This window comes from Trachinotus anak, unplaced genomic scaffold (assembly GCF_046630095.1).
Source record: "Trachinotus anak isolate AG129_WGS33_773 ecotype Australia unplaced genomic scaffold, CSIRO_AGI_Tana_v1 ptg000025l, whole genome shotgun sequence".
Taxonomy (NCBI): domain Eukaryota; kingdom Metazoa; phylum Chordata; class Actinopteri; order Carangiformes; family Carangidae; genus Trachinotus; species Trachinotus anak.
The window spans coordinates 20,295,785-20,309,523 of record NW_027273876.1 but is presented as its reverse complement, the minus strand read 5'-3'; the positions used below and the strand labels follow the sequence as shown (position 1 = coordinate 20,309,523).

The 13,739-nt window shown below is 38.7% G+C and overlaps 1 protein-coding gene across 2 annotated transcripts; it reads right to left on the bottom strand.

Annotated features, from left to right (window-relative positions):
• Positions 1-730: 730 nt before the first annotated feature.
• Positions 731-13,508, bottom strand: mbtd1 (mbt domain containing 1). 2 transcript variants are annotated; one of them, XM_071462501.1, is made up of 17 exons: positions 13,342-13,508; positions 11,945-12,149; positions 11,670-11,803; positions 11,433-11,547; positions 11,255-11,337; positions 11,055-11,172; positions 10,159-10,293; positions 9,972-10,060; positions 9,635-9,869; positions 7,933-7,988; positions 6,989-7,093; positions 6,717-6,864; positions 6,522-6,604; positions 6,167-6,401; positions 4,570-4,641; positions 2,748-2,903; positions 731-2,244 (listed from the first exon to the last, which is right to left on the bottom strand). In XM_071462501.1, exons 1-17 carry the CDS (start codon positions 13,360-13,362, stop codon positions 2,126-2,128), a joined length of 2,109 nt encoding a protein of 702 aa, XP_071318602.1. In that variant the 5' UTR covers positions 13,363-13,508; the 3' UTR covers positions 731-2,125. The 2 variants fall into 2 exon arrangements, with proteins under 2 accessions (XP_071318602.1, XP_071318603.1); XM_071462502.1 differs by lacking the exon at positions 2,748-2,903.
• Between the last annotated feature and the right edge of the window lie 231 nt (positions 13,509-13,739).

Here is a 13,739-nt window from a genome sequence, read left to right as displayed (position 1 = left end):
CCTGCCAGGCTACATCCAAACTGTAAAAGTCAAAGTACATCTTGTAGGGTTGGACAGTGGGAATAACCCTATCATACCAGTAAGGTTTCTCTTTTATACAACATACCCTGCTGCTCATATACAGTCCAACTATGCAAAGTTGTTAGTATTCTTTAAAACTGAGGTGATTCTTTTTAAAGTGGAAAAAGCTTTTCATCTCCACAGCTCCATCATTTCTGTTCAACATTACAGCACAAAGACCTCTAAATATCCAAAATGACAAATAACACATTTCTTTTAAATACAGCGAGAATCGAGGCTCATTAGCACTGCTAAAAAAGCAGTTACTAATACACAGTTAGTGGCACTGAGGGATTTCTGTTACTGTGATAGGTCCCTAAAACTCCACATTAAGCTACCAAAGCTGCCGACATTTACAAGCTGACCGAGAAGGAAAAGTGTAAAGGTCACAGATATGAGGGGATGATATAGCTCAAGGTGTGGATATAAAACTGGTTATAATAAACGACAGATTTTCCCCACAACACCCACTTTATGTAGCTAAAATATATCAACATCTACAGACTGGACATTTTTAATGAAAGCCCAATGGAATGTGCAAGAGGATTTCTGTACGTAAAACCTAATAAAAAACGAAGGATGAGTGCCTTAAACAACTGCATAACATATATTATTCTCTAAAGCGGTAACATTAAATTTACCGTAAATTAAATTTATTTAAAGCACATTTAAATTTTCCATCCAATCAACGTAATAAGCAAAACTGAAAGAAAAAGGAAAAAAAAAAAAAATTAATTTCATAAATTACTCCTAAATGTTAAAGGTGCAGCTTTTATTTGAATTGTAGATCTAGATATAATAAGATTATCTAGAAAAGTAATCAACAAAAATTTCAATAACTTATTAATACTTTCAAAATGCCATAATTGTCACAGTTTCCAGTTTCTCAAATGTAAGTATAAGGCTGGACCTCTGGTTTTCCAAAGGATTAATCAACAAAAAAAAAAAATTATAATGCCAATATTGTAGTTGCATCCCCAGTTGTTGTTTTACATTGCCTATATATCATTTGGTGACTTTGATGAAACCTGCAGGCTGATATTATTGATTATTAATCAGATTTAGGTTCTGTAATGTTTGAATCAGAAATTAATGCAGCTGTGGAAATCTTCTTGCCAATATTGAGGGGAGCACAATACCTGTAATGCTGAGCAGCATAGTACTAGGATCTCTCTTCAATCACAATCCTTTATCTATAATCTGTTAATTCTATTTGAATAGGTCTTCACATACTATATAAATATAATCACCTCTGTAAAACAATGCACATTACGTTTCCCACACAGCCACTGAAAATGTAAATGCAAAATAAGTACATAAAGACAAAAACGATCATTATTACAAAAAAAAAAGGAAAATAAAAGAGAAAAACTTCAAGTACTTTCAACAAAGTAAAAGTCCACCTGGCAATATGAAAATAATCAAAATATACACAACTCTGCTCCTCTTTCTGCCAGCCTCTCTCATCTCCTCAGGCCGTTCAGTGGGTGACTCTTGACGTGTGTGTGTGTGTGTGTGTGTGTGTGTGTAAAAGACCTGGCTCAATAAATGGTTCTCACAGTTTCTGCAGGTCTCTGTGCGTGGCCCAGATTGTGGCAAAGGCAGGACGGGCTTTTGTTGACCCCCCCCATTTCTGTGGAAAAGGGTTGTTTTTTTTTAATCCATCCAAATATATCTGGTCTGGTTGGATGTTTCAGACAGGAGAGGAGAGAAAGCCGATGTTGCGTCACCCAAGGATGGTACGAAAGAAAATGCCCAAATATCTGTGACCCAGGTGCTTTCCAACCTTTTTCTCAGGTTGCATGGGTGATTACATGCACACACAGCTACAAGGTTAGAAGACTGTCCAGAGGAAGGTTCCTTTCAGGAGTTTCAGAAGCATGAAATCGCCCCCCTTCTCCTCTTCATCACCATCTCCTGTACTGACTCCATAGAAGGCCCATGGTGTTGGTCTACGAGTGTGATTCGAGGCTAGTTATGACTCTCCACATTCCTGATCCTTGCTGAGGTTTTCCAGAGATGTGTCCAGTCCCGGTTTGTCCTGCTCTTTCCTGACCATGTGATCTCAGGGCTCCTGTTTGATGTAGTAGCTGCCTGAGCCGTTGCTTTCCTGGTCGGAGGTGCCCTGTGAGAAGGTAAACTCGTCCACCTCTGCTGGCTCCTCCTTCATTCGCAGGAGAGACTCTACAGATGGGACAGAGACAGATAAGAGAGAGAGCAGCAGCACAGATGAGCCACTTGTGTTCATGCACTTTGAGTGAAATACAGACGGAGCCCTTGTCTTTGTTCCAGGTGTTAATGTTAACTCCACATGCATGACAAGCATCAGGAGGACAACCTTCAAAAAACATGTCATGATGAAACAAACATGCCTCATTGCTTCATAGGTGATTGCTTCATAGTGAAGACAAAACACTAGTAATGAAAAAATGAACTCCTGCAAATTAAATGAAGGAAATTAAACGAGCAGTTTCACTCCAGAACTTTACTGACAGGAGGAAAAATTCATGTGAGAACAATGACAATGAACATATATAAACAAAGGTTGAGTTGACAGTAGAACATGCAGCATCGGCAGCATCCAGCTGCACAGCGAAGCCTGTCAGAGGACTGTCTCCTGTTAAAACGCCGTCAAGCCTCAGAGGGCCCAGTGTTGTGCTGGTTACGATCTTGTAGTGGAACGTTACCTGATTTGTGGGTTTGATGGAGGTGGGTTCGGGGCCGGGGCCGTGCGGGCCCCTGGGCAGGGTAAGGGGGCGGACTCTGCTCTTCGTCCCCCGAGAAGCTGCTCCTCCTCCTGCCTGCCTGACTGAAGGGCCGTCGACCAACCGGAATCTTCCTCTCTAAACACCAAGTCAGACTCAGGTAAGCTACCAGGGGCTTATTACACACAGAGGGGTTCAATTCATCTGGAGCGTGGTCTCAATGATCAGATTATGTGTTAGGAAGGAGAAAGTCAAAAAGGTTAGAGCTTAAGTTGAAATTTTCTGCTGATACTCAATATGCCCATCTGAATAAGCCCCTGGTAAGCTGTACTCAGACTGCTAGACCCAGGTAAGCAGATGCCCCGTTAGCTACCAAGAGCAGAGCTACAGAAACTGTGGCAGTCGTATGGAAGACTGTGGTTGCCGATATTTAAAATAAATCATTTAATAAAATTACATTTTCATTTGAATGAAAATGATGTATGACAAAATTAAAACTCGTATTGTTTCACATGTTTATGAAGATATGGACCCCATATTTTGCCTCTACAGTGGCCGCAACACTTTAAAGTCTTATCCTTGACTAATTATGGACCCCACTTGTTGTACCCTGTTTATAATATTGAATTGTGCTGTATCAATGTGTTTTCATTATTATCAATATTACTTACTTATTTATTTTTTCTATCACTATATATATTTTTAACCAGTGTTATTATTAATACTGATTGTGTAGACCAATGTTGTGCTAAGCTCTATTTTGCTGTTGTTTTCTGTTTAAAAAAAAAAAAAAGAGAGAAAAATGTAATTGTAATTTTTATGTATAAAATTCATTTTAAAAAAACCCCTCAACAATTAATTTCCAGCATATGTTTTACAGTGTTACACTACCATAATAAAAACAAAATTGAAAACTGACTTTTCATTTTCAAATTGTGTAAACTGAACTGAATTATCTCCCACGTGGCCTTTTCATCATTATTTCATAATGGGTGACTAATCCTTCTATGCACAAAGGCTTTTTTTTTTTTAAGAGGCAAGCTAAATCACATACATAAATAATATTCAAAAGTAAAAGTCCAGTTTTTAAAATATCAGTTATGAAATTGACCATTAGATATTAGCAAAAATTGACACACAGCACATTCAAATTATAAATATTAATTTTAGGTTTAGGTTGCACACTGTCATTCAGAAAAATAAATGTCCATTTCACACGCAGAGTTATTATCATTATAGAAATGCTGTGCTCAGGGGTGCAGTTTTAATTATGTAGATTCAAACTTTAAACATGCAAAATGGATTGTTACAATTTTTGTTTATATTTTGTCATGCATCATGTGCATACAAATGTAAAATTAATGTAATTATAGAATTTCACTTGAATATTGGTGGCCATAGACTTCAATATAAAACTGCCTCAAAAGTGTTGTACAATTTAGACTTAGCATCTGCTTTTGTGATCTGAAACGCTGGACCTAAACAGGGGTGCAACACCAGGCCTTTTGTTCTCAAATACCTGAAGCATCTGAAACAATAAAACAAAATCTCAACCACTACTTAGTCCAAGTGTCTAAAAAACTATCCCACTTAAAAGACAGGCACTGCTTTTATCTTTTCAAGCATCCTGCAATGTGACACATGAGGTCCAATGAAAATTCCTGACACCGAACAGGTGACCAGCAACAGAGCAGCAGAGTAACCACCACAAGTGCAGCCAGTGACAGTAAGAGTAACAGGAAAAGGAGAAGACGAAGGAAGGAGTGGAGAGAAAGTTATCAACAGGGCAGGAAGTATTACTCACTTTTCTTTTGGCCTTTGTACTGCTGGGCCTTTTTCTTCTGCTTGGGCACAGACTGAGGCATGTCTCTGCTACCTGAGAGACAACCGTAAGACATCAGACATTATTGGACACTTGTGGACAGAGAGGTATAGTGAAGTTTAAAAGTGAGGTACTAACAAAGAAAACAAATAGTCATCATAAATATAGCATATGGATTGTATAAAAACTAACACAAGATATTTGCACTGATACTGTCCTTATAAAGCAGCTCAGATTCGACAATGACATGACCAGTCCAAAATAAATAGTTTCTCTGTCAGTGTCATTACAAAATTTTGTGTTTCTCTCATCAGTTATACTTTATGAATGAATGAATGATGGCCACATCTCTCATTTTTTAGTGCCACAGCAATCCTCATGAAGCCTTGTGAAGATTATAGAAAAGTAATTATCCACTTAATTAGTTTAATGTTGTACTGTAAAATTTTGAATAAACTGTCAGATTTCACACAATATCAGCAGATATCCTCAGCTGAGGTATCAGACTGAAAAAAGATGAAATGATGGGTCCCTATTCATAATTAATTAGCTGGGAGGAGGAAAAAAAACATTATTGATTTAAGAAAAAATTAAATAGACAATGTATGATGAATAAATGTAACTGATGAAGTACAGTACCAGTCAAAACTTTGGTAAGTGTCATTATATAAGTGTGTCATTAAGTGATAAAGATGCAGTATGCAATACACAAGAATACGTGAACACAAAAACAAGAAGTGTGTTAGTTTTTAACCGGCTACAAACCATATTTAATACCAGTCACCAGTCAGTAACAGTGCGAGGCTGGTATTGTTGCGGCAGAGTGTTCGTCTGTGTGTGTGTGTGTGTGTGTGTGTGTGTGTCATCATGATGAAATGTGGACCTGGAGAAAGACTGACTTAACTCATAGATTAGACAGTTTTGACAACTGTCATCCTATGTCCCCTGTGGGGAATCAAATTCTGCTAACAGAAAACAGATCATTCAATGATCATTTAATGGTTGTTATGTGAATATTTATGTCCCTTGATATCACAAAGGGATCATAAAGAAATAACTGATTAGAAGCAGTGTCATTACAAGGAAACTAAACTACATGATGTGGGTAATGACTAACAAGTAGAGTCAAAAAGCCTGTACCGCAATATCATGGCAAGATTACTTTGGGATTACTGTTACAACCCTTTTAATGGCTTTAATGATTTGCCAAAGTACAGAGTTGTAAACGGGCACAACTCACCACAGTTCTAACGACATATATCCTGGATTAGTTTTTCTGGCTCTGATCCCAATCTGTGTCCTTTAATATCAGCTATCTGCCAAGTCTGATCTAATACAGAAGGTGTGACATCTTCATTAAATGTGCATCTGGCAAATTGAAATGACTGGTTTGCCCTTCCTTATTTTTTAGTTTGTTTAGTCCACACCAGGGTTTGACTGACAGCTTTCACACCATCCAAACCGAACTGTACTGACCAGGCAAATACATCTGAGACATTTTCAGACATCATGGATGAGGGTCAGACAGTTAAACATAAGGCCTCAGTGGTTATGGAGTTGAGATGGAGTATGTTCTTACTCTGTGAAGCAGGGGGCTGGAGCTGGTAACCTGTCAGCTGACACCAGCCCACAGGGTAGAGGTCAGGTGACTCGCAGTCCACCCACTGGTCGTATTCGTCCTCCCAGCCGTCAAAGTGGATCCTCAGTAGCCGGTGCACAATCCTCGTCACCGTGGCAACACACACCAGCCGCGGCTCCATCAGGTCAACAGCCTCCAGCTTCATACCTTGTCGGAAACCGTGATTGGGAACCTCCTGAAGATGTGAGGGGGGAAAAAGAATCTCACTCATTATATACAAAGAGAATAAACATAAATCCTGAATCCTGTTTTATTGTCATCACAAATACAGTGGAGAAACCATAACGAAGCCTACCTTGTTAAATAGCTTGACAGGAGCAGCTATTGATCCTGTTTCTCTGAGGTAGTCGAACCATTTAAATGGTAGTTTTGTGTACCCTGAGAAAGAAAATCAGCATTGAGACCAGAACATTAACAAACCATTGCCTGGAAATGGTATCCCATTTACATTTGTGAAGGACTCAAATAAACAAAGATATGAGTGTTGTACCTCTGGGGGGCGTGAGTTCAATGTTGTTGATTTCACAGAATCCGACAGGAAAGATGGAGGGGGAGGTGCCGTGGTAGCAGAACCAGTCTGATCCGTCCACTGCCTCTGAACCGTCAATCCCGATCATGAGGTACCCATCTGCCAACACCTGAGCAGCAGAGAGTGTCTGAGGTTAGTCTGGAGCAGCTGAGTGAATTTTTAAAAAAATAAAACCAACTAATCCTTCTAAGTTTTTTTCCTGACATTGATGTGAAGTGAAGACACACACTGACCTTTCTTACAGTGGCTACACATATAGCTGAGAGGTTGAGGGGGTCAATGGCTTCTAACTTCATCCCGTCTCTGAACCAGTCCCCACTCTGGTCCACATCTTTCACCTGATATGCACATCCAGACAGAAAAAAAAAATCTTATTTTTAAAGCCAGGTTGGGCAGATTTGATATCCATTGGAAAAAGTCATATACATGTGTCAGTTGTCACTCAACATGACATCTAAAAGCTCATCCTATGGAGGCAAATAACAGCTGTAAAGATCTGAATCTTAAAAGCTACTGAAAACTGTGACATTTAATCACTACTGAATACTTAATGTTGAAAATTAAACAGGGATATTTCACTATGTAAACAATCCATATAATTTTCCTCTATGCCCATGAACATTACACAGACAAACTTTAGTCAAACTTCAGTTTGCTGAAGTTTGACTAAAATGTTCATATATGATCCCGACTTAAGTGCTCACTAAATGTTGTCAACTAAAAAGAATAAAATGTCAAATGTTTCTGTATAAACTAAAACTACATTAAAATGTTTATGGTTTTCTTTGACTAAGATTAAAAGGTGCAGTTTTTGTCGAATGAAATTTTAATAAAAATAATCAAGATGAGGTTGTGTAAATGAGACTAAAACTAACATTTGATAGATGACAAAATTAACTGCATTATACATTCAGTGGCATTTAAATTTCAACATAAAGAACTCAATACAGATTAAAATTTCACAATAAAAAGTTGCTTTTAAGATTTAGATCTTCATGCCCATTATTTGCCTCATACCTGGAGGCCTTCCCTGTACCTGACAAAGAAAAGCAACAAGCAGCAGGTCTGCAGGGACTGGTAATGAAACACTTCCCTTTGAGTTCAAACCACAGCTGTAGAACCCTTTAATAAAGAAACGGAGACAGTAGTAAAATAGAAATGTTCCACTTTGTGTTACCTTCTGGAAGAATTGAGCAGGAGCATCAACTTGTCCCTCAGTTTTCTTTGTAATATCTGCAAAATATATCAACAGATCAAAATCAATCATCATGCCTGAGATATTTCAGCAATATTCACATAAAAAACCAGTTCCATGAGCATTAAATGATTTCAAAGGAAGGTTAAATCCACTGACAGTTGGAGCTGAGGATGATGATGAGCTGGGCTTCGGGTTACATAGACTGAATAAGAAAATAAAATAATAATTTGATTCTCTCAGAGCATGGAGTCACATCCATCAACAGATACAGCAGCATTTTATAAACTTGTGTGACCACATCTAACTTAATATCTGAATTTTGCAATTGAACTACAGGATTATTTAAAACTGTAGTCATTTGGTTTCCCCTGTTTATCTGTGACACAGTGTGCCCTCAAGTAACAGCACTTAAATGATAATCAGTGCAGACTGTGAAACTGCACTAATGTCCAGTCTTTGTACAGTCAAATCATCAGATGTGATATTTTTAGGGGCATTGTACTCATTTTATGCACCGATTTTTATTTGATGATTTTTAAAGAGATTTCCATCAATATGAGGAGTAAGCAGGTGACCAAGCAGACGAGGTAGATAATCATGAAGCCCAAAAAAGCAAAACTCTATCACAGAGATATAAAGTAGTCAAGTACTTTCTAAAAAAGTGTATGACCTGACATGAAAATGTCATACAGGACAATCATTTGCATAGTGAAGAAAAACCTTCCTTATGACTGCACAGCAAGTGAAGCAAAATCTTGTCAAGGATCAAGAGAAGACTTTGCAAACACAACCTCAGAGGATTTAGCAAAAGATAAACCTCCTGGTAAGCTTCAAAAACAGAGAGACCAGGCTGCAGTTTGTAAAAAGATACAAAAATGCAGCAGCAGAGTTCTGGAACAAAGTTCTATGAAGAGATGGAACAAAAATCTGCCACCATCAAAGTGACGGAAAGAGGGATGGGTAGAGAAGAAAAAGGAATAGCTCTTGATCCATAATGTACCACCTCATCTGTCAAACATGGTGGTGGTTGTGTTATGACTGCCAATGCAGCTGGTACACCATCATTCACTGCTGATTTCACTGCTGACAGAAGCAACAGGATGTTTCAAAACTCATTGGACAACATTTAATCACTCAGCAGGATGTCTAGGACACATGTCTGGCAACACAAGCTTTTCAGGGTGAAGAGAGAAACCCTTGACTGGCCGAGTCAAGCACCTGAGCTCAAGCAAGAGCTGAGAGTGGCTGCAGGGAAGACCTGGGAGAGCATCCCCAGCAGGATACAGAACCGGAAACATTAAATTTGAATTTTTTTTTTACTTCATGTGTATCTGTCCAGTTACTTTTGAACCCCTAACCATTTAGCACTGCGTTAACGATACTAGGTCAACACTTAGTATATAGCTGGATGGTGTCTGGTCAAGTGCAAAACAGAAGACGTAGCTTGAAACTGTAAAACAACTACTTGTTCTTCTACACATTTACTTCTAGACTGATATAAACCTACTAAAATTAAAGTGGAGACTTAATGTAGGATCCATTATTTCATTACAAATGAGATGTGCTGAAGCTCAGAGCCTGAAGGACAAAAGAAATGTGCAACTGTCCAAATACTCATCATCTGGATTTTAATATTCAACACCTGAAATCTTTCTTGTGAGGTTTTTAATGCACCACTTACCGGATCGTTTGAAGCGGTGTCCAATGCTTCGCGACCAGCCTATGTTGTGGATGAGAGGGCTGAACATGTGGCACCAGAAGTCATCCGACCCGTCCTGGCTCTCCTCATAGACCAGCCTGAGGCGACCTCCGATCACCTGCTCCACCAGCGCAACCCGTGTCCGGCACAGGTAGTTCTTATCCACCACCTCTACCCGCATCAGCTTCTTAAAGGGGAACTGCATGTTCTCGTGTACCTATGGTGAAAAATGATACGTAGATTAAACAAAGGAACAAAACCAGTCACTGTTGTTGCTTTTGATAAGAGTTTGAAGTCCAAAGGCATTAGTGTGTCTCACCTTGGCATTAAAGTCAGGTGGCAGTGTTTTAGCTCCAGTGAGACGTTTTACAAGAAAGGTTTTCCAGTTAGAATATTTATGCTGTATGCCTGTAAATGAGAAATTACAAAAATAACAGCAACAATTACCACAAACTCATCCAAGAACAACAGAACAAGACGGTGAAAAAGTTTGACACAAGGCTCACTTTTCGGAGGTACAAGGGGTTTGCCACTAGATGCGCACCATCCCACTGGGTGCACCTCAGGGATACAGAGATTACACCAGAAGTCCTTACTGGTGTCGTTGTCAAAACCCTCATACCGCAGGAGAGCCTTGAACCCTGCAGGACGTTACAAGACACGGTTGAGTTTCAGTTCCTGAAACTGGAAACACTTCACATCTTGTTCTAGACTTTCACAACACATGAAGTCATGAAACTGTAGGTGTCATGAGAATGAACATGTGCACCCAGTGTGAACTTGAAGTCTTAAGAGTGCAGTTTACATATCTAGAGTTCATGGCAATAATGTCTGCGGATGAAGACTATAATATATGTTTGAATGGTCAAGAACAAACAAAGAAGTGTTTTTTGTCAATGGCAGAAAATAAAGCAAAAGCTACATATTACTGTATTTTTGTGTAGTTTCACATTCAGAAAACAAGGATGGCAAATGTTAAAAATATAAGACCCTTCCACTAAAACGAGACTTCAGTACTGTATACACTTCACATGCTTCCGTGTGGACACATTTTCCCACAATCCTCCACTTATCACAATTAAATCTACTCTTTAATGATTCTAAGAACAGAATGAGTGAATATGGGATTTGTTTTAGACAATGTTTAGAGTTTACAGTGAAACACAGATCACTGTATTGAACCTCAAAGAGATTTTTTGTATTATGAGTTTGATCATATTTGCAATATATTTTATATTTAATCGTAAAAATACTCTTGTTAATAGTGTGATGCTTATTTCAACCATATCAGCTATTCCACTCAGTTATGCACATGAATGAAAAAAAACACAGAAAAGTAACAGTTCCTGATATAAATTTAAAGGTGGATTTGTCCTTTGACTGGTTGTAGAAATGGTCTCACCTGCTAGCTTAATGATTTCTGCGATCCAGTACACCTTGGTGGAGAGGTTGGTGTCAGAGTTGAGCACTTCAATCCTAACACCCTCTTCTATGTCCCCCCAGCATAACCCCATAGGGGCCTGAAGCACAGAGGAAGCAGTGAAGTTACACAGTTAAGAAAGCAACAAAATAGTTTTGAGCAACTGTAAGTATTGTACTTACATGCTTGAAACAGCTGACTGGAGCTCCAACTGTGTTATTGCTACAGATATACCGACCCCAGTCGAAGATCTCTGCAGGGACCACTGACAGAAACAAGAACAGTGTAAAGATGGAGTGTATCTCATCATAGCTGCACTGTTGGCCCATTAACCATCATGACTGCTCTTTGATAACATACCAGCTTTTGATTTTGCCTGGTTTTGTTGACTTGCTTGGTACTGGGCGTAAGCTGCCAATTTTGCCATAAGAGGTTGTTTCTGTAAGACTTTAGCCTTTTTCGTTGGTGGCTTGCCCTTTTAAAATGAAAGCAGAAATCAACATTTGTGTAATTATTGTATATATATATATATATATATATATTATAATTAAATTCATTGTAAATAAATGTTTTATAGCAGGCTTATAATGCATTTACCTGGAGTCTTGCCAAGATGCTAGCTTTTTTGGAATTTGAGGAATAACTCCTAGAACACGACACACTGCAGAAACGCTTGGTCTTAGAATAAAAAGCATCCCGTACTCCGACCATCCCACACATCTCACAGGTCGCTGTGAAGAAGAGTCCACAAAACAGATGCACATGACTACTACTTGCTGGCAAATTCTTTTTTTTTTTTTTTCTTACACACAGGATTATATTCCAGAGATCCACAAAAACTATAAGATCCAAACATATTTCCATGCACTGACCCATTCCAGCCTTGCCGTCGGGGTAGGTGTAAACTTGGCCATTGTTCTTGATGATGGGCAGGCTAGCAGGGATGGAGGGCACCACCTCATCCTCACTGTCCTCTGAACTGGAGCTGCTGGTGGACTCCTCACTACAGCTGTCGTAGCCATCAAACATCCCGAACGAGTCTCTCCGCTTACGCTCTGAACGTGGGGTGCGTTCAGCCTTCACCATTGAGATAGTGGCAAAAGACATCTGAGTTAATTAAATGCTTTTAGTGCTGCAACTGACAGTTATCTTCCTTAACAATTATTACTATTATCATTTTCTTAAGTAGTTAATTACTTGTTCAATTATATAAAATCAGAAAATACATCATCATCAGGTTCCCAGGATTCAATGTTGCATCTTTAAATGTGTTGTTGTGTGTGAAGACCATGGACAGTGAAGGCCAAAGCTCATAGATGTTCAGTAAAAAAAAAGAAAAGAAAGACGACACGCTATATAGTTGCATTTGAGAACAATGGACTAGTGACTTTTTCTGATCATTTTGACTTTAAAATTATTATGTTTTTTAAATTATTATAATTAATAAATTTTCAGTTCATTAATTACTTCATTGTTTCAGCTTGGGAATATTCTAGTATACTCTTACAATATCGCATTGTATTATTTATTTAACAATTCTAGTACCAGTGCACATTCTCAATGTTTAGATATTTTTCAGTCTCTTTAAATGGTAATCTGCTGTAGTATCTGACCCGGAAATCTGGCTGTGGAAGCTGGAGGGAAATTACTATGAAAAGATGTTAAGAAAAGTCAAACTGAAATATAAATACTGCCGTTTCAATAGATCTTGTTCATCAGATGTTCACAATCCGGAACAGTGCTGAAAATATTTACTGTTGTCACAGCCTGTTTACTTCCTCCTTTGAGCATCACAGGTGATATCCTAACTGGCTGCGCTAATATTTAATGTTTAGCCAGTAAGAATGCTGGACGAAAAAAACAATGTACCAGCCTGCAAACACATTCATAGCGAAATTTAATATGTGCAAAATAGAGAAGCTAACTAATATATAAGCTAAAATACGGGGCGGCCTTATTAGAAATAGCCACTGATGCTAACTAGCGTTAGCACAGCTAGCTAGCGGAAACCTGTTTTTCCAGTTTTTATTTACAAAAGCACACCCCACTTTTCATTTGCGTTGCACACTTACAACTACACGTATGTAGATAAAAATAAGTGTGGGGTTATTTTATTTGGCCCGTTTTCGGAGAGCTCGCTAATATTTAACGCTGGTTGCACCACTAGCTAGCTACGATAAACGGATAACAACAAAGGAGGAGCGCTAGCCTGAGCAAATCCTCTGTGATCGGGAGGCTCGCGGCCCTAAAATGAGTCAAATTCACTCACCAAATCCCTTGTGTCTTCCATCAGCCCTTCATATAGATACCTTTCTATTTACCTGTGCTGCCAATGCAAATAAAGACACATACGCTGTGGATAAATTTGGCTTTGAAATAGCAACGACTAAATGAATACTACCAAAGCAGGGTATCAACAAATTACTCTGTTTTTGCGCATGTGCGAGCGTAACCTACATTCATGTGATTGGTCAATCCGGAATGGAGGTCACCCACCGATACAGAAACAAAACAGAGGACTCCGCTGTGGGAATGAATGAATGGCCTCTTCTGTTTCAAGTGTAATACACAAAATAATAGAATAAAACTTCCCCACACCGCTTCCCGTGTCAAACCAACACCAGTATAAGCGGAGGGAATATTTATTGTATAAATAGCTGCTTGACA